At 39.4% G+C, this 20,623-nt stretch overlaps 1 protein-coding gene across 23 annotated transcripts in view; it reads right to left on the bottom strand.

The window, feature by feature from the left end:
• LOC130922780 (regulating synaptic membrane exocytosis protein 1-like) overlaps positions 1 to 17,783 on the bottom strand; it is a 102,897-nt gene extending 85,114 nt beyond the window's left edge. For 17 of the 23 annotated variants that reach the window (XM_057847798.1, XM_057847809.1, XM_057847805.1 and 14 more), the window contains exons 1-4: positions 17,325 to 17,782; positions 13,858 to 13,932; positions 5,108 to 5,318; positions 1,959 to 1,970 (exon numbers count right to left, since the gene is read on the bottom strand). In XM_057847798.1, the coding sequence (XP_057703781.1) occupies positions 1,959 to 1,970; positions 5,108 to 5,318; positions 13,858 to 13,932; positions 17,325 to 17,476 (450 nt within the window). In that variant the 5' untranslated portion in view covers positions 17,477 to 17,782. Of the gene's footprint in view, positions 1 to 1,958; positions 1,971 to 5,107; positions 5,319 to 11,404; positions 11,636 to 13,857; positions 13,933 to 17,324 lie in introns of those variants that run through there. The other 6 variants (XM_057847804.1, XM_057847800.1, XM_057847803.1 and 3 more) reach the window with 2 other exon arrangements.
• Positions 17,784 to 20,623: the final 2,840 nt, after the last annotated feature.

Raw genomic sequence — 20,623 nt, 5'->3', positions numbered from 1 at the left:
GGCGACAAGCGTTCCTTTTTTAACCGTAGCGTGCATAGCTGGTGGCTATCTTAGGTAGAGCACCAGGGGTTGGAATCTAGACCTCAAAATTAAATATTGCACAGCATCAGCATGTTATTTTTTAGTATTCCCAGAAACTGATGGTGTCATTTTAGTCCCATATCAATACCGATACTATTATCAGTATACAACTAGTAACACTAGTGTTGTGTATATTTTATGTATTTTTAAACCATTTTTAAGTAAGGAGGTAACCTAGGAATAAGTGAAGTACTTCAAATACCAGTACGTTCCAGATGCAAAACAATTAAATATATTTAATTGATCTGGATAAAAAAATACAATCCTAAATCCTAGAATTTAAAATGCGTAACGAAATTCAAGACACGTCTGCTGCACGGACACCATTAACGGACGCACGCACAACTTTATGATGGATACTTTTGTGCGCAAGTTATTTTTTAGAGCGAGAGGGGAGGAGAGATAGTTCATTGCACCTTGTCTTTCAGATGTCCAGCAGGAGTTTTAAGGCATTTCAATTGAAACATGTCCTGAGTGTGTTGCTAAGACCTGTGTGTGTCTATAAGAGGTGAGTTCACGAACCCTCTTTTATTGTTTAGCCTTTGTTGTTGTTGTTTTTGAGATGTTAATAGTTAGCGCCGAGCGCTAAGCTAATTCGCTAATTCGCTAACGTGTATTTCATATGCAGAACGTGGAAAACCATGATTAAGTACGGCGGTAACATTACAAACATGCGAAATAGTGCAGAAATCTGTTGTTGCAAGTGCTGCCTGGGAGCCGACAGGTGTGTGGGCGTGTGGGGGGGCAGGGAGAGAAAAAAGTGCAAGCGCTGTACTGAGTGTGTGTGGCGATGTTGGAGGCTAACGGACTTTTTATGTGCTCGGCAATAAACGCCACAAGTTAAAAGTGAGCAGTTGTGATTTCCACCTGTCACTCCAAGAGTTACACAAGGGAGGTAACACTGTGAAAACAAAGTACCGTATTTTTCGGACTATAAGTCGTACCTGAGTATAAGTTGCACCAGCCATAAAATGCCCAACGAAGAGGAAAAAACATATATACGTTGCACGGGAGTGTAAGTCGCATTTTGGGGGGAAATTTACTTGATAAAATCCAACACATGGGACAGATTTGTCATCTTGAAATGCAATTTAAAATAAAAATACAACAGAGAACAACATGCTGAAAAAGAGTACAGTATGATAATGTTACATGACGCATAAACAACAAAATGCAAACGTGGCCGGTATGTTAACGTAACATCGCTATTAAGAGTTATTTAGATAAAAATAGCATAAAGAACATGCTACCAAGTTCACCAAACCATCAGTGTCACACCAAAACATCAAAAAAACATGTGAAATGATATAATAATGTGTTAATAATTTCACCCATAAGTCACTCCAGAGTATAAGTCGCACCCCCAGCCAAACTATTAAAAAAAACTGATTTTTTTTGTCCGAAAAATATGATATATTGGTCAAAAGAAGTCTCATATCTAAAGACACTTTGTGTCCAGAAAATGTGAACTTCATTCCACCAGTGTAAATTTTATTGTATTGTTGAGTGAAATAAGTACTCCCTTTAAAATGGTTAATGTTTTTGCACTTTCTTGTAAAAAATAAATAAATAAATAAAATAGCAGTGTAAGGGCAGCTTTTTGTTGTATGGGCATGTTTCCATTATTCCTGTTGAATCATAATGATATTTTAAATAAATAATGTACATAAATTTGTTTGGCTACTTTATTAACCAGTAATGTACGATGCATCGATAATCGTGATAATCGCGATAACCGTGATCATTGTCAATACCGTGGTCAAAAATCGAATCGTAGCACCCTGAATCGTAATCGAATCGAATCGTGGGGTGCCTAAAATGGCACACCCCTATATTACACATGGACATTTTTAAGACCCCCAAAAAATTGTACTCACCACTTTGTCCTCCTTCAGCCCAGTGAACCACATGTGGGGGGAAAAAATGACAAACATAGTAAGGAAGTGGTCTCACAAATCACATACCCTTCAATGTAACCAACAGAAAGCTGAAAGTATTTCACTTTTTTCAGTTTTCATTTTTGTTTTCTTTTGTTCATTTATGAAAATGTGATATAAAACTGTCACCCACCCAATCAAACCACCTGTTACCCCATGTGAGGCAATAATTAAGGCAGACTTTTGGGTGTGTGACTCTGTGTGGGATCATTAAATGCCACACCGGGAGCATGGGGGGGACTGAGAGGACACACCGCTTATTTCAGTGGAAGTTGTAACACCTTAACTTACACACATCTCTCCCCTGCTGTGTGTTTATAGGGCACCTCTGCATCCCTGGGAGACCAAGACAGAGTGGGAGTCTACCCCCTCTATCCACAACTCAGTCTAATGCCCAATTAACCTTTAGCAGGTTATGCCTGGGTCACACAGTGTATTGACACTGTGGTGGGGTCACACGGATAAAAGTATGACTAAATTAACTCATTGGCTGCCATTGACAGTGACAGACGTCCAATCGCATTTCACTGAAGGGCTGGCAGCGATTGTAGGATGAAATGGATTTGATGTCTATCACTTTCAGTAGCAGTGAATGAGCTGAATACTGTAGTATAAAATCAATAAACATGCACACTTGACATTTTATGACACACTGGTGAGATCATGTGGGTTTATGGTGTGATACAGTGAGGGTTTAAAGTGTTTGCTGCAATGTATGTCCAACCTATGAGTACTTACAAAATGTTCCTGTAAAAGAAATTATTTCATACATGCTTAGACACACCTGCCACAACATGAGATATAGCTACGTAAGGGTTGGATGAAAATGTATAACTTTATGCATAGATTACATAATATATTGACATGACACATTCCCCATTCACTGCGTCACGCCTTTCCGAAGGGAGCTGTCCAACAATCCACTTCATTTATTAACAGTCGGTCACATGCAGCGATCTAATGCTGGATTTAGGTAAAAAAACTAGGAAAGCTGTATTGCATACAAACAAGAAGGATTGTCTCAGGAGTGATTTGTTCGAGGATTCAAGGTAATTATTATATTTTCCATACCATGCATGCATTTTGAAACGTGAAAAAAAAATCAGTGGGCGAAATTAGCCGCTACAGCATTGGCATGATACTTTGCAATATTTACATAAAATAAATGCTACCTGCACGTTTGTTTTTTTTTTGTCTTTTAACTAAGAATCAAGACTGTTTTACATCGATATCAATAAAGAATTCAGAGATTTAAGCATTAATTCACAAAAATTTTCAACGGATAAAGCTCTTTGTTTACATATGGCGGCCGCTAATTTCTTACTGACTAGCAGTGTTGTCAATTTTACTTTGAAAAAAGTAATTAATTACAGTTACGAATTACTTCTCCCAAAAAGTAATTGCGTTAGTAACTCAGTTACCTGAATGTAAGAGTAATTAGTTACTTGGCAAAGTAATTAGTGATAATTTTCATGTTTTTTTCTCTCAAAAAAAAAAAAAAAAAAAACAGGTCACACAATGTGAAGTTTAAAGGGTTTTTGGGACAATTTTTTACCCTCCACTTAACTAGACACAAGGGTATAGTGATAACTAGATAGTAACCTTTGCTATGTGTGGAAGTAATTTAAAGTTGTGAATCAACCGTTAAAGTTGTTAAAATTGCTCCCGTTATTGCATTAGTTCCCTTCTGTCTACTTTCAACATGTGTAAGTTTTAAAACTGTTTCATCATGTAAAGATAGATTTAAGTCAAGATTTTGCCGATTTAGGAGCATTTTAGATATAAAGGTTCTTAGGTTCGCTAAGAAGGATCTCTACAACAAAGCCTACCTGAGAGGTCTACTGCTTTAAGATGGCGGCTGTTTACTAACGCATGTAGTCCTTAAAACATGTTGCCAATGCAGCCGTGTCTGTCATCTGCATCTAGTTCTATAATACTGTATGTGATATCCACCGTATCATGTGGGCGTAGTTTGTAGGCTATCGGCTACAGTCAGGTATTATTGGCGCCACCTAGCATCGCGTTTGCAACGGCGTCTTCCCCACTTCTCCTCTGCTCTCTCGTCTCCGTCAGTCCATCTCTCACAGACTTTTTTTACTCAGCCAACTTAGTAACGCATAGTAACGCAGGCCTTTCCCGCCTCAGTAACGGTAATGGCGTTGCCAAGATGAGAAAAGTTATTAATTAGATTACTCACTAATGAAAAAAATAACGCCGTTAGTAACGCCGTTATATTCCAACGCCATTATTACCAACACTGCTGACTAGCCTCATAGTTCACAATACTGTATTTACGTAAAATTAATGCTACCTGCAGTTTTTTTTTTTTTTGCTTTCAAACAAGAATCGAGACTGTTTTACGTCCATATCTTTAAAGAATTCAGGGATTTGAGCATTTATTCACAAGAATTTTCAACGGAAAAAGCTATTTACATATGGTGGCCGCTAATTTCTTTACTGACTAGCCTCTTAGTTCGCAATATTTACGTAAAATAAATGCTACATGCACTTTTTTTTTGCTTTTAACCAAGAATCAAGACTGTTTTACGTCCATATCTATAAAGAATTCAGAGATTTAAGCATTTATTCACAAGAATTTTCAACGGAAAAAGCTCTGTCTGTGTTTCCACTCAGTCAGCTTTGACGGAGATAGGCCCCCTATGTATCGGCCCAGCGCCCCGTGTCCCATCAATACATTATGAAATCTATGCTTTATGTTCGTTCCTTACTGATATTGTTGTAATTTGAAACATACAGTACAGTATGTACTTGCATATACATATTGCAATAGAGACATGATTGATTTGCAGATTGCAGACATATTGCCAGAAGCTTTTGTGACAGTACAGAAGTCTATCCAAACTTCTGTTACATGGGGAAATTATTGACCTCCTATGCTGCACAAACATGAAACAATAATCTGTTTGATTAGAAATTTTAAATCTAAGTAACACTTTTATATCATTACATTTCCATTTGAGTGAGAGAGGAGGTTATTTGTTGTCTCACTTTTGTTTTTGTGACATCGAACAGAAAATAACTGGCATTCATATGAAAAAAAGCCCTTAAAAGGTCTATCTCCAGCTCACCGTATTGGATCGAAGCGACACCCTCCCTCCACAGCGGGCACAGAACTTGGTCTGGCAGTACGAGCACAAGTTCCCACAACCATCTGCAAACTTTGTCTTCTGGCAGATGCCGCAAGTTGGGGCATCGTCTCGGTGAACTGCTGAGCCTGCTGCAGCTGTGGCCTGCCTGATCACCGTCTCCCTGTAGCTGGAAAGCTGTTGCTGGATGCCCCTGGGACAAATGAAATGTTTAGTGAGTGCTGGATGAACTGTAGAACTATGGAAAAGGAAGATGTGGGGAAACATTTGCATGCATTTACATTAGGCAGGAACCCAGGAGATCCCACTTTGGTTAATGTAATACAATTGATAATTTTTCACTTAAAGAATAATATACAGGGTGTCCCAAAAATGTATACACCCTTTTGCAGCTGGTAAATTGATATGATTACAGTTGAACTGCATTTTCATACTTCAAGTAGCATTTGAAAATGAATTTCCTACCTTCAAAGTTTAGTCTGACCGCCATCATTGATTCAAAGGGTTCACTCAACAAAAAAATCAATTGAAAATTTGGATAGCAACTAGTTTTGCAACGATGATCAATTAACTCGAGTATTCGATTAAAAAACAAATATTCAAAATAAATTTTGCTACTTCGAGTATTAGTTTAATTGAAGTGGTTTTGTGATAGTTTGTTTTGAAAGTGTTTGCATTTTGTTTTATTAATTTGGGTGGATACACTGCCCTCTAGTCTGCCTAATTTCACATGGCTGAATCCAGCTGCTCCCTATTAAGACCAACATAAGCTAAGTTTTTCGTTTGAGCTAATGTTTTTTTATGCATATGTAATTTAGTTTAAAGGTATATTTAGCCATTTTTGTGGGAATATGAGTTTGAACTATTTGTTTAGAGCATTGTAAAAAAAAAAAAAGTTGCTATTTTGTAGCATCTAAGTTAGCGGACCTTTGTTATGTAAGTTAGCCAATTGTTATTGTTGTACATATATCCTCATTTATTTATTTATTTATTTATTTATTTATTTATACCGTTTTAGGTTCAGGTCAGGTATATTATTTTTTTATGTTTCTTATCCGATAACTCGATTATCTGAACTTACTAGTTCATCAATTAATCGACTACTAAAATAATCGATAGCTGCAGCCCTAATACTAACGTAAACTGTATTTTTTTTGCACTGTTAATAACCAATATTTATTACTGAAAGCTATCACACGTCACTTTACCTATACTACTGCGGCGATCTACAAATGGACTCATACTGTAAACTGAAATCTGTTTTTAAATATTTATATATAGACATACTTTTTTTAAATTTTGCATATTGGAGACTGTATATACTATTATTCCATTCTATGTGTAAGTATGTGTGCACTCTATAGAACAGCTTTGAATTTCATAACACTTTGTGTAATGACAATAAAGGCATTCTATTCTATTCTATTCTATTCTATTCTATTCTATCGTAACTGTTAAAGAGTGTATACTGTACATTCATTAGGCCTGCACATTATATCGTTTGAACATCACCATCGCAATGTGCGCATGCACAATACTCCCATAGCAGGACATGCGATTGTTTTTATTTTTATTTTTTTGAATATGTAAACTTTTGTTTTGCTTCATAAAAGCAGCAATTGTGCAGAGACATGGCTTCCTGGATCCCTTCTATACAAACCAATCTTTATAAGTCACAGATAAACCCCCTTAATTAAACGCTATTGAATACAATGTGGTCATAGTGAGTCAACCGAAGTCTTCCCAAGCAGAGCTATTTAAGTCATCTGGTGAAAATTCTTTCAATTTTAATACTTGCAATATACATCGCAAACCCCCAAAAAGTCGCAATGTCATTTTTATCCAATATCGTTCAGTCCTACCCTGTATATAAATAAATTTAATGTACTGTACGCTACATGTGCAGTCTGAGTCATGACAAAACAACAACTCATGACATGAATTAAAGATGTGTTTGACAGTAGGAGCCATTATATATGCTTGGATTCTTTATTTTCTAAATAGGAGGGCTGTAAAGGTGTTTGCCAATCTTTTAACTAATGAAACAATGTCAGGATGCCTTAATGCCCCTGATGGTGATGGATTTGACCCAGTGCACAAAGATTCTCAAAGGTCTAGAATGGATGAGTTCCATGCGGAAGAGCTTCAAAGTGATGCCATCAACCAAACAAATAGGCGTCCGGATAAATAAGAACAGAGAATGCCAACCAGGCTTTCTCGCAAATTAACTGACCTCACAAATATTAGTCCTTGTGAACGGAACAATATTCCACTGAAGCACTCCTAAACTGTTCAGCCTTGGTTTTCTAAGATCCAAAAAAGCAGGCACTAAACTAACTGACTAACCGTAACAGATTATGCATGCTGTTGATTTATTTTTTTTACCTGTCTGCAAGTGCTAACAAACTACGCACGCGACTGGCAACAGGTATAAATGTGTAAAATGGAACTGAATTTAAGAGAAACTTCTGCGCTTTTGGCAGTGATGATTGACGAAGAGGAAAATGAAGTTGCAGTGATAGTTTTGAAACGGTGAATGGAATATAAATTATTGCAGTGAACGTTACTTTGCATCAACATCAGCAACCCATCTCCAAATACCTGGCTCAGAAAGTGGAAAAGCATTCAGGTTTATATGCCTTTTTAATGAACCAAATGAAAAGGTTTGGTGATGGTGGAGGCAAAACAACAAAGAATAAGACTTGCTGTGCTTGCAAATGTCCTATCATCAATGGGAAAACTGCAATCCCATTATCTAGTCAGATTCTGTCTAAACTATTGAATGTCAACACTGTGAGACCCTTCCGCATCTCTCTGTGAGTTCTCCAGGAAAAGTTAACACAGAAGTTAATCAATATCTCATTAGTTTCCAGCAATGGTTTTGGCTGAGAATTTGGAAGCTCAATCATAGCATAATCACGATAAAACACATTAGAGAAGTCCTTCTGTTTGACATTCAGTACTTGTGTCCAAACTAAGCCAAATAAAAGGCAAAGCCCCTCAGTCCTGGAGGTTCATTAGTGCTACTAAACCAAATATTGGCATATTGTGTCTACAGTCCTGAGCTTTTGTTAAGGCATGTCGGCATGTTGCTGAGATTCGGAGCCAGCTTCAACTATTCCCTTTTGGGGTTTGGTCCTGTGAGGCCTATATGACTCATGCCTCTTGTTCTTGGATCAAACAGGAAGCAGACACAAATTAAAAAGTACAAATAATTTGGTTAACAGAAAATCCCATAATAACCATTTCCAACTACATATTCTAGATCGCATGTGTCCAACTCACACATCAGGCACATCAGTCGCAATGTCGCATCATGTGCATTGACCTTTTTCTTTTTTTTTTTTTTTTTTTCTTTTTTTTTGTTAAAATGCCAAAATTGCTGATTAACGTCACTTTAAGCATTTACACACATCCTACAATTTTCAGATTATACAACCAGGTATTATTAAATCTGTTTCGTATACGATACGTAATACTGTAATTTGAAGTGATCTTACATTTAAACCATAACTATAAAGTGGCCTGTGACCAAAATTAGTTTGACACTACTGTTCTCGCTCATTAAGAGTGAAACAAAATTTGAAATCACATCACTTCATAATCACGTCATATGTAAGACAAAGTTAAAATTTGACATAAAGTTTTAGAATGTTCCAGTTATGTTAAACAATGTGTCTTTATCAGTTTTTTTTTTTTTTTGCATGCATGCAAAGTGCATCCACCCACATTCATTTTAGCACCTTATTATTTGCAGAAAATACTTTAGCACCTTTTTTGAAACGGTATCTGGACTTTCGAAACTTGCTTTGTGGTATGAAACACCACAATTCACACATTCCAAGTCGTCTTCGGCACCAGAGGGGTATGTTTATACAGTGAGGAAAATAAGTTATTGTACACCCTATGATTTTGTAACTTCTCCCACTAGAAATTATGGGCGGGTTTGAAATTTTTATGGTAGGTGCTTGTCCACTGAGAGAGACAATCTAAAGAAAAAAAATCCAGAAATCACAGTGTATGATTTTTTAACAGTTTATTTTTATTATTCTGCTGCAAATAAGTATTTGAAAATCTGTCTATCAGCTAGAACTGTGAGCCTCAAAGACCTCTTAGTCACCTTTAAAACGTCCAATGAATAATTGGAGTGGAGGTGGACTTTTTGACCTGTTTGAGGCGCTTAGCTGTATATAAACACCTGTCCACCCCATACAATCGGGAAGACTCCAATTCCTAACATGGTCAAGACATAAGAGCTGTTCAAAGACACCAGAGACAGAATTGTACACCTCTACAAATCTGAACAGGGTTAAAGGGCAATTGCCAATTAGCTTGGTGATATAAGAGCCACCGTTGGAGCAAGTATTAGAAAATGGAAGAAGCTAATCATGACCGTCAATCTCCCTCAGACTGGGGCTCTATGCAAGATCTACTTCGTAGGGTCTCAATGATCCTAAGAATGAGGTGAGGAATCAGCCAAGAACTACACAAAATGAGCTGGTCAATAACCTGAAAGGAGCTGGGGCCACCATTTCCAAAGTTACTGTTGGAAATACACTGAGGCATCATGGTTTAAAATCAAGCATGGCACGGAAAGTTCCCCTGCTTAAACAAGCACATGTCCAGGCCCCTTTTAAGTTTGCCAATGACCATTTGGAAGATCCAGAGGTGTCATGGAGGAAAGTCATGTGGTCATATGAGATCAAAATTGAGCTGTTTGGTCTTTACCCATCCATAGTGTTTAGAGGAAGAAGAATGATGAGTACCATCCTATGAACACCATCCCTACTGTGAAGCACGGGGGATGGTAGCTTCATGCTATGTCTGTGTTTTTCTGTGTAGGGGGACTGGACGACTGCACTGTATTAAGGAGAGGATGACCAGGGCCATGTATTGTGAGATTTTGGAGAATAGCCTCCTTCCCTCAGTTAGAGCATTGAAAATGGGTCGTGCCTGGGTCTTCCAAGATGACAATGACCCGAAGCAGACAGCCAGAATAACCAAAGAGTGGCTTTGTAAAAAGCATTTCAAGTTTCTGGAGGGGTCTAGCCAGTGTCCAGACCTAAGCCTGCTAGAAAATCTTTGGAGGAAGTTCAAAATCTGTGTTTCTCTGTGACAGCTCAAAAAATTTGACTGATCTAGAGAAGATCTGTGTGGAGCAGTGGTGCAAAATCCCTGCTGCAGTCTGTGCAAACTCGGTGAAGAGTTAAAGGAAACGTTTGACCTCTGTAATTGTAATCAAAGGCTACTGCACCATTAATTAACAATGAATTTCTCAGGTGTTCAAATACATATTTGCAGCAGTATAATACAAATAAATTGTTAAAAAGTCATACACTGTGATTTCTGGATTTTTTTTTTAGATTGTCTCTCACAATGGACAAGCACCTACCATGAAAATTTCAAAAGTGGCCATCATTCCTAAGTGGGAGAACTTCCAAAATCACAGGGTGTTCAAATACATATTTTCCTCACTGCATATTGTTTTAGTGTGTTAAACTATCATCTTAGTTTTTTCTAGGGCTGTCAAACGAATAAAATTTTTAATCGAGTTAATCACAGCTTAAAAATTAATCGTAATTAATCGCAATTCAAACCATCTATAAAATATGCCATATTTTTCTGTAAATTATTGTAAGACACAAGAAGGATATATATATTCAACATACTGTACATACATACTGTATTTGTTTATTATAACAATAAATCAACAAGATGACATTGACATTATTAGCATTCTGTTAAAGCGATCCATGAATAGAAAGACTAGTAGTTCTTAAAAGATAAATGTTAGTACAAGTTATAGAAATTTTATATTAAAACTAGTGGTGGGACTCGATTAAAATTTTTAATCGAGTTAATTACAGGGTCTGTAATTAATTAATCGAAATTAATCGCATTCTAATTGAAAACCATATATTGACAAAACAAATCGTGTTCTCAATAAAAAAGCCTTTTTGAGCTTAACAACAAATTTATTACTGTTAATATGTAATGTCATCAGCATACAATTGGTCAAAGTGCTAATACAGCTATTCAGGTTTAAAGTGTTTCAGGCACCCGGATTATTTATGTTCTTTGAAAACATTTTTCTTTAGATAGTTACTGTTTTTTAACTGTATACATAACTACTTTTCAGTAGTTACAAGATAAAACTATGAGGCATAAAATATTGCCAAATATTTTCTTTCAAATAGTGAAATGTAAACACTGATAATTAAACTGCAAGAAAATAACAAAGTGCAACACTTCAACATTAAGTTATTCAACAATCCGTACCAATTGTTGTGACTTTTCATTCAATCTCCCAGGACTCAGCTACCGAAAAAAAACTGGTCTGCACAGTTTACTGTTTAGCGTCTGTCGTTGGCTTTTTGCACAGTCAGGACGAAAGACGCCAAATGCCATTCATTGTTGACGACTTGTATTGTATGTGCGGTCACTCCGAGATAGTTAGAATTGCTCAAGAAAGTCCAGTGGTCCCGTGTCAAACCAACATACTCAACAGACTTCAATCGGTCTTCTTTGGTCTGCTTTTCGTCATCGAATAGCAGCTTGCACAAGCGCCGGCCGAGGCAGCCCGCCGGGTGCAACCGTGACCACCAAGCCGACCGCGCCGGGACCCTCGCCGCCGCCGCGCCCTGGTTAAAGGGCGGGCGGGAAGAGGGGGACGAGGAAGGCGCGCTGCCGCGTCGGCAGCTTGCACAAAACAATGCTCTTGTCCGTTGTCCCATCAGGATGCGTTTTATAGGGGAAAACTAGCCCCTAACTGTCCAAATAAAATGTCGCCTCCCATCACTGCTGCTGTTAGCGTTTGTTTGTGTGCGTCAGATTTACCGGCGTACCAGAAACACATGATTAGGAAGGTTCCGCATGCGGACAAATGGAACTGAAACAATTAATTGCGTTAAAATTTTTAACGCGTTAAAAGCTTTATAATTAATTAATCGAAATTAATGCGTTAAAGTCCCAGCCTTAATTAAAACCCCTTTTAATGTTTTCGTTTTAATTAAGTTTGTAAAATTTTCAATCATAAAATAAACTAGTAGCTCGCCATTGTTGATGTCAATAATAATTATAGTGCTGAACCACTTAAAGTCAGTCGCACCCAAGCGCCAGCAGAAGGCGGCAAAACACCAAAAAACACAAGTAACAAGTGGAAATGACACTTTGCTGTCATTTTAATCTGTTTGAGCGGGGCATGTGCGTTAACATGCGTCAAATATTTTAACGTGATTCATTTAAAAAAAATAATTAACGCCCGTTAACGCGATAATTTTGACAGCCCTAGTTTTGTTGACAAGAACATTTTGACATGAACATACATACATTTAATAATCGTGTGCAGTGATGATTAACTGTTAGTCAAAGATTTTTTTTTTTTTTTTAACTCATTGACCCCTTTAACACTATTTCAACTTTTAAATACAGTGTTCCAGAACATCACTTTCAAAGAAAATAAAGTGGTTTGGTCTTTCTTTCTCATTTCGGTGCATTGGTGTTATAGTTCTACCAAGTCACTATCTTTATCTGTATACATGCTGTGTGTATGTGTATCTGGCTGTTTATGGCATTACCAAGCCATATGGAGCCCTGTCTGGGGAGCACACTACCCACTTAACTCTTCTGTTGGCTCTGGTGCTTCCTCCATCTGCCTCTCCTCTCCTGTAGTCTCCTCTCCTCTCGTATCCTCTCCTATCCAATCCTGTCCTGTCTTTCCCTCTCCTCCACTCCCTGTTCATTAACGTTCGTAGACAATATATCCAGAGACAAACTCAAACTTTAAAGACTGACCATACCCTTGATGATAAGGGAGATTAGAAAGGTGTGATAAGGGACATGCACAGCAAGGACTATACTAAAGCAACCCAGCAGGGTAAGTTCTCTAACGGAAGTGAGGAAACTTGGAACAACAGCACTAGTCTCAGCTTGACCAAGCAAAGAGAATCTACGTGTGCCTGCTTCCATATGGCCACAGCACGTATTGTACAGTACCGTACATGTACCTGTATAGAGGAACCTCGAAGGTCGGATAGATCTGTTGATAGATTAATTGACCTGAGATTTGTTCAGTGTAATTATCAAAGCTTTAGCAATTGTGTGTAAAGGTTCATTTTAAGCCACAAATATTGTTATAAACAGTTAAAGTGGTCGAGGTAAAAATGAAAAAATACATTAATGAAAACATCCTTAACTCATGACTTATCATTGACAACAATTTAAACTGGCTGTGAATGTCCATGTCCGATGCATTTTGACTGGGGAATGCTTGCAGTCATACCTGGTTGTAGGCTTTATTATTTTTTAAGACGTATTTTTTAATTGGAACCCTCCCAGTCAAACTGGATTGGACGCCTAGCGCTGTCATGGCAACCAAAGTGTTAATAAAGAAAAAAATGTTACATGAAGGTGATTTACGCCATAGTCAGTATTTGTATGAATGAATGCTTGAGATGTGAGGACCACACCCCTTCATTCCCTTTGAGGGTGACTTTGTGGACCACTTTATTCAAAAGGTTAAATAGTATTATAAATCCTTAGACATTACTCTGCCAAGGCCAAACAATTCTAATTTGGATCAGCACCAAACTGTAACACATTCAGAGATACCATGCTCTGCATACTGTATGCCAGAACGTGGTCATTATGAATTATTAATTTACAAAGAAATCAAAAATCTAAAAGAAAATTCTGAAATATGCAAAATATTCTTGGTTATTCCAGCCACTCACCGGACATCGTTTTGCTGCGGCGGTTTTTTCTGCCCAACCAAGTTTACTGTTCTTGCTTGGATAGGCTTCTCCTCCCTGAAATACACAAAAAATGTAAATTTAGCTGTTTAAATAAATGACATTTAATTTTAAAAAATTCTGTTGGTGTGCTACATTTGCCTGACTTGGGCGCAGGCAGCTTGGGATCAATTCCCAAACAGTGATGGTGTGAATGTGAGTACTGAAATGTACAAAGATGGTTTTCTGTTCCTGTATTTTCTTGTGGCTGACTGTTGACCAGTTCAGGGTGGACTTCGTCTTCCACCCAAAGGCAGCTGGGATAGATTCCAGCACCCCGTGACCAAGATTATTGGTATTGAAAATTAACTGGTGAAAATGAACCATTTCTGATATGATTGTCGTGTGTTTTAAAACCAATCTCAATCACACAATGCACACACTGAAGAAAAAAAAAAACAACAACTTCCCTATCCTCAAAACCTGAAATACCTAACTTCAAGCTAACTTTATATCTAATAGTTACAGTTGTATAATCCAGTCCTTCATTAAACATGTTTCCTCTTAGTGATCTTGCTGTCCAACGACAACCAAATTAAAGCAAGAACTACAGTGATTCCTCGTTTTTCGCAGTTAATGGTTTTATATATATATATATATATATATATATATATATATATATATATATATATATATATATATATATATATATATATATATGTAAAACATATAAAAATAAATGTTTTGTAAGTAATTCAAATGTAATAATTATGATAGGTTTTAAACTTGTTACTGTCACACCAAATTATTTTTAAACAGGAATAAAGTAGTAGAAAAATGCCTGGCTTTACTAAATGCTTCATTGAATGAGTCCACTCAAATTCGCTGAAGCTGCTCACTTACACACAATGAGTTGCCAAAACAACTGTTTAACAAATTAAACGATGATTGACGCATGCGGCACTTTGACGCTTTGGCTTACAAGCATCTTTGGCAAGATCAAACCCATACATCTGTCAACATCGTTAGCGACTCCAGTGCACGGGCTGACGAACAAAGAGCAGAGAGAGAGGAAGGGAGCAAGAGTGAGACTACGCAATGGGCTCGGGACAGCTCATCTCTATGTTTTTTTTTTCAATTGAAGAAAAAATCCGCGATGGACTGAGGGCACGAAGTTTGAAGCGCAAAGTAGCGAGGGATGACTGTATACGGTCTGAATTTGAGGCTCAGCTTGATGGTTTTCATGATACATTTCATCACTGATGTGCAATCCAAATACATTCATGCCAGTGAGACAAAGCTTGTAATCTCAGTTTTGTTTTTGTTTTTTACGTGCTTAATGCTACTGTAAATACTGTAATTGGCAGTTCTAAAAATATATGACACATTGCGGTCAAAATATGCAGCTCTAAATGTGAATTGTTCATAATTAATAATTCATGCAAATATAACAGATTTGCTACATATTACCCAATGCTCAATCCAGTTTGTACAATTAAGATTTTTATTTTGTTTAATGAATACTGTATAAGACTTCTTGTCAAGAAGGAAAGAAAGTATGCAATTAGTTCAATGTCTTGCTTAAGGGGCACTATAACAGTGGAGAACCAGGGTTTTACAGACATTGACTGTTCCAAAGAAATCTAAAAATTATGTTTAAAGCGCTCCAAAATCAAATACTGTACATCTGGTGTCAACAAACTCGCAACTTGCAAATGATCGCACACTCACACCAAATGTCTTCCTTAGTAGCGTGGACTTTTAACTAGTTCCTTACATGGTAGACCAAACGTGTCCATTTTCTGCAAATTTATCTTAATCAGTTGTGAATGTAATTTCAGGATTTGCAGGGTTTAGAGGTTAAAAATATCTCCAAAACAACTCAATAAACATTACCACGTAAAATTCCAAAACATCTATTATTTGCACAAGGCAAACAGTACCGACAGGCCCTGAGCAAAGATAACAACAGTAGCTATGGTTTAACAGTGTTAAATCAACTTAAGTGAGATGTGCTTCCTACACACTCTATTCTATTCCTGTAGATTCACACTGACTAGGTGTCCAGTGCTTTAGTAAATCATTTCTATTTTTCAACCAGTGAGTGAGACACAGTCAAAAAGAAAAGATGGCTTTGATGTGTCAATCTACATCAAAACACTGATGAAAGAAACCTGTGCTGATGCCAGTAGAAGTTAAGACATGTAAGTGCTGACAGTCTTATTTGCTGCCTCTACAGTATGACATGTCTGAATCCTTGGCTTCTGAAACATTACTAAAATTGATGCATAGCCACTTAGAGCTGGAGCTATATATTGGACATTTCCTACTTTAGATGCAGTGAATCGATCCTCCATTCCAGTGCTAGGCTATCAGTCCAAGCAGAGTGCTTAAAATAGCACAGAATTGTACAGCTTGAGGAGCGTGTAGCTTAGGTGGGTCATCCTATCTATCTGCACGGTAATGTGTGCAGCATCGTGTAGCTACTCTGAAAAAAATGCTTCACTTTGATGAATTATGTGTAACCGACTAAAGGCAGTGCAAGTGGGTTCGTTTCCACACTGATCGCAATGATACAGTAAATATTGGAATGTTCTTAATAGAAGCATGCATAACGGAAGGATGCACACAGTGGATACAAGCCACCTATGATACGGAATAACATTAAACAGTCACCTTCTTCCTACTCTATAATTGGCCTACTGGTTCTTTAACAGCATGTCTGTTTGCAAGAGCTCTGGCCTACATATCGTGCCTACATAAGGATGGGGAAGGCTCAACCGCACCCCAGAGCTGGAAACAGCAGCTGTTGAGATAGATGCTGCACGGATAAAAGCCAACAGGGAGGGTTTTACTTTTACTATGTGCCATGTCAGGCATCAGTGAGCTTTCTGCTATTCCACTGCCCTCTTCCCGCTGTATCTGTCAATGAAATACTTCAAGTTAAAAGCAAATACAGTGCACTTGGCTGAAGCATAAGCATGACTCACAGTAGTGATGCTAATGAGACGAGTGTAAATGAGAAATTAGTTTCTATTTCTCAGAGAAGAGAGTAAGCGGGATGTCATGCTGCTAGTGATGAGCCATACACTCTTCATGTAATCGTCATCCTCAAGTAACCCATAACCCCACGTCAATACCAGAACCTTATGAAGACCTGCTTCACTTTTTGACCTTGTTTTATTGCAATATTCTGCATGTGTGTGCCAGAGAGAGAGAGAGAGAGAGAGAGAGAGAGAGAGAGAGAGAGAGAGAGAGAGAGAGAGAGAGAGAGAGAGAGATGCAGAATAGTCACCCATGCACACACATACAAACACATGCATGGTCCGATACAGTAGAAAAGAGCTGTAGCCTGTGATACTGATGCTGAAGCACTAGTTACACAAGAGAGGAAGAGGAGTTCTGTCTCTCACGCGCACGCGTGTAAGCACGTACACGCACACACAAACACCAATCTTTCTTTAGCTTACTTTAGCATGGCCTCCTCCTTTGCGTCTTCCTCCCGTTGCCGAGCTAGTACAGCCATGATGATCTTCCTCTCCTCCTCAGTTAAGTGGCTAAGGTCCGGCTCTGGGATGGCCTGAGCGACGGGAGGACCCCGAGGGCCTAGTGAAGCGAACATCTTGCCCACCTCCAGCCTCCTCTTCCTTCCCCTCGATTGGGATCACGGATCACGAAAACCCGCTAGCGGAGCCCACGGATCACGACATGGCCCACGGATGAAGCAGTTTAAGGAGCGACTGATGCGGAGTTCCCATGGCGGCTGGGGGGAGGCACCCGACGCTGGAGTGGCGAGGGCGGCGGCGGCGTGATAGTAGCCGTGACAGCGATGGTGGTTGTGGTAGCTCCAATGTTTCGGATTGACGTTACTGCCTCTCCTTTTCCCTTTTGCAGCTCCGGTGTCTTCTAACCCCCACCCCCCTCCCACCTGCCCGCCTCTCCCCTCCACCACCTCTGTTTCACGGGGAGCCCATTTCTCCGGCGGTCGGGGCGGATGCAGGCACACGGGGATGATCTGGCCGAGCAGAGGAGAGGAGAGGGAGGCGGCGGAAGGCGGTCTCCGCTCGACCACTGACCTAGCTGCGTCGCTGCAAGGCGAGGCAGACACTTCTTGCTGATGCTGATGCTGCTGTCAAGGAGACAGAGCAGTCAATGGGACCGCAGCCCCTCAAGCGCGTTCACTTCTCTTGCAGCAGGAACGCGCCGCCCTAATTTGAGAATGGGGGGCTCCATTCGCCGGGAAAATGCGCGCTCACGACAGCCTGTCGCACGTATCAAAATAAAGGGTTTCCTCAGGGGCGAGATATCAGGTTTTCCCGCCCCCAACTCACTGTAACGTTACACTTTCACTTACCTAACCCAACCCTTACTCAATATTCAAGTGTTTTTTCGTGAACATTTGGCTCCATATAGAAAGCCATTTCTGGAAGATGAAGTCAATTCAATTATAACCTTAATTTAACTCATTAGTCTGCTCAATCTTTTTTTTTTTTCTTTTTATTCCTGTCTCTTTAAGACGTAAACGTTCACCGCACGAGAAGACCTTTTGCTGATTGGTCAACAGTAAGACATGTAAAAAGGCATCACAGTCGTCAAGCTAAGCTTACACAAGACTCCATAAAAGTTAGTTTCTAAGGGTCCTGTTAAATGCAAGTCAACATCAACTAATGATTACACCAAAGAAGAGTGTTGTTAACAAGTCTTCCAAATAGGGAGGGATACAAACATTGCAAAATAGATATAAAGTAATAAAACTACAAGAATGGGGGAATTGAAGACCGTTCTATGTCGGCTGACTGAGATATAACCACAGTCCAATTAAAAGCCATTTCAATCAACTACAGTGGGGCAAATAAGTATTTAGTCAACCACCAACTGTGCAAGTTCTCTAACTTGAAAAGATTAAAGCGAGCTGTAATTGTCAACATAGGTAAACCTCAACCATGAGAGACAGAATGTGGAAAAAAAAAAACAGAAAATCACATTGTTTGATTTTTAAAGAATTTATTTAAAATTGAGTGGAAAATAAGTATTTGGTCACCTACAAACAAGCAAGATTTCTGGCTGTCAAAGAGGTCTAATTTAATGAGGCTCCACTCGTTACCTGTATTACTCGCACCTGTTTTAACTGATTATCGGTATAAAAGACACCTGTCCACAATCTCAGTCAGTCACACTCCAAACTCCACTATGGCCAAGACCAAACAGCTGTCAAAGGACACCAGAGACAAAATTGTAGACCTGCACCAGGCTGGGAAGACTGAATCTGCAGGTAAAATGCTTGGTGTAAAGAAATCAACTGTGGGAGCAATTATTAGAAAATGGAACACATACAAGACCACTGATAATCTCCCTCGATCTGGGGCTCCATGCAAGATCTCACCCCGTGGCGTCAAAATGATGACATGAACGGTGAGCAAAAATCCCAGAACCGGGGGGACCTAGTGAATGACATACAGAGAGCTGGGACCACAGTAACAAAGGCTAATATCAGTAACACAATGCGCTGCCAAGGACTCAAATCCTGCACTGCCAGACGTGTCCCCCTGCTGAAGAAAGTACACATCCAGGCCCATCTGCAGTTCGCTAAAGAGCATTTGGATGATCCATAAGAGGACTGGGAGAATGTGTTATGGTCAGATGAAAACCAAAATAGAACTTTTTGGTAGAACACAGGTTCTCGTGTTTGGAGGAGAAAGAAAGAATACTGAATTGCATCCAAAGAACATCATACCCACTGTGAAGCATGGGGGTGGAAACATCATGCTGTGGGGCTCCCTTTTTCTGCAAAGGGACCAGGACGACTGATCGGTGTAAAGGAAAGAATGAATGGGGCCATGTATCGAGAGATTTTGAGTGAAAATCTCCTTCCATCAGCAAGGGCATTGAAGATGAGACGTGATTGGGTCTTTCAGCATGACAATGATCCCAAACACACAGCCATGGCAACAAAGGAGTGGCTTCGTAAGAAGCATTTCAAGGTCCTGGAGTGGCCTAGCCAGTCTCCAGATGTCAACCCCATCGAACATTTGTGGAGGGAGTTGAAAGTCCATGTTGCCCAACGACAGTCCCAAAACATCACTGCTCTAGAGGAGATCGGCATGGAGGAATGGGCCAAAATACCAGCAACAGTGTTTGAAAAGCTTGTGAAGAGTTACAGAAAACGTTTGGCCTCCGTTATTGCCAACAAAGGGTAATAATAATAATAATAATACCTCAAACTTATATAGCGCTTTTTTGGACACTCAAAGACGCTTTACATAACATAACACAAAGACAGAATTAAGAATTAAGAGGTGGGAAAAGCTAGTTTGAACAGGTGGGTTTTTAGGAGTGATTTGAAGTTTTGTAATGAGTCCGAGTTCCTGATGGGTTTTGTGAGTGAGTTCCAGAGTGAGGGAGCAGCAGCGGCGAAGGCTCGGTCCCCCAAGGTTCGGAGCTTAGTGCGAGTGATGGGTGTGAGGAGATTAGAGTCGGCAGAACGTAGGCGGCGGGAGGGACAGTGCTGTTGTAGGAGGTCAGTGAGGTAGGAAGGGGCCAGGTTATGGAGGGACTTGTAGGTGAGGAGGAGGAGTTCTGAATCCGGTATGAGATTGGAAGCCAGTGAAGCTGTTTGAGGATGGGGGTGATGTGCTCTCTGGAGCGGGTGTGGGTGAGGAGGCGGGCGGCAGAGTTCTGGACGTATTGCAGCTTTTGGAGATGAGAAGATGGAAGACCATAGAGGAGGCTATTGCAGTAGTCGAGTCTGGATGTGATGAAGGCGTGAATG

This window comes from Corythoichthys intestinalis, chromosome 10 (assembly GCF_030265065.1).
Source record: "Corythoichthys intestinalis isolate RoL2023-P3 chromosome 10, ASM3026506v1, whole genome shotgun sequence".
NCBI classification, from domain to species: domain Eukaryota; kingdom Metazoa; phylum Chordata; class Actinopteri; order Syngnathiformes; family Syngnathidae; genus Corythoichthys; species Corythoichthys intestinalis.
This window is presented reverse-complemented; position numbering and strand designations above follow the sequence as displayed.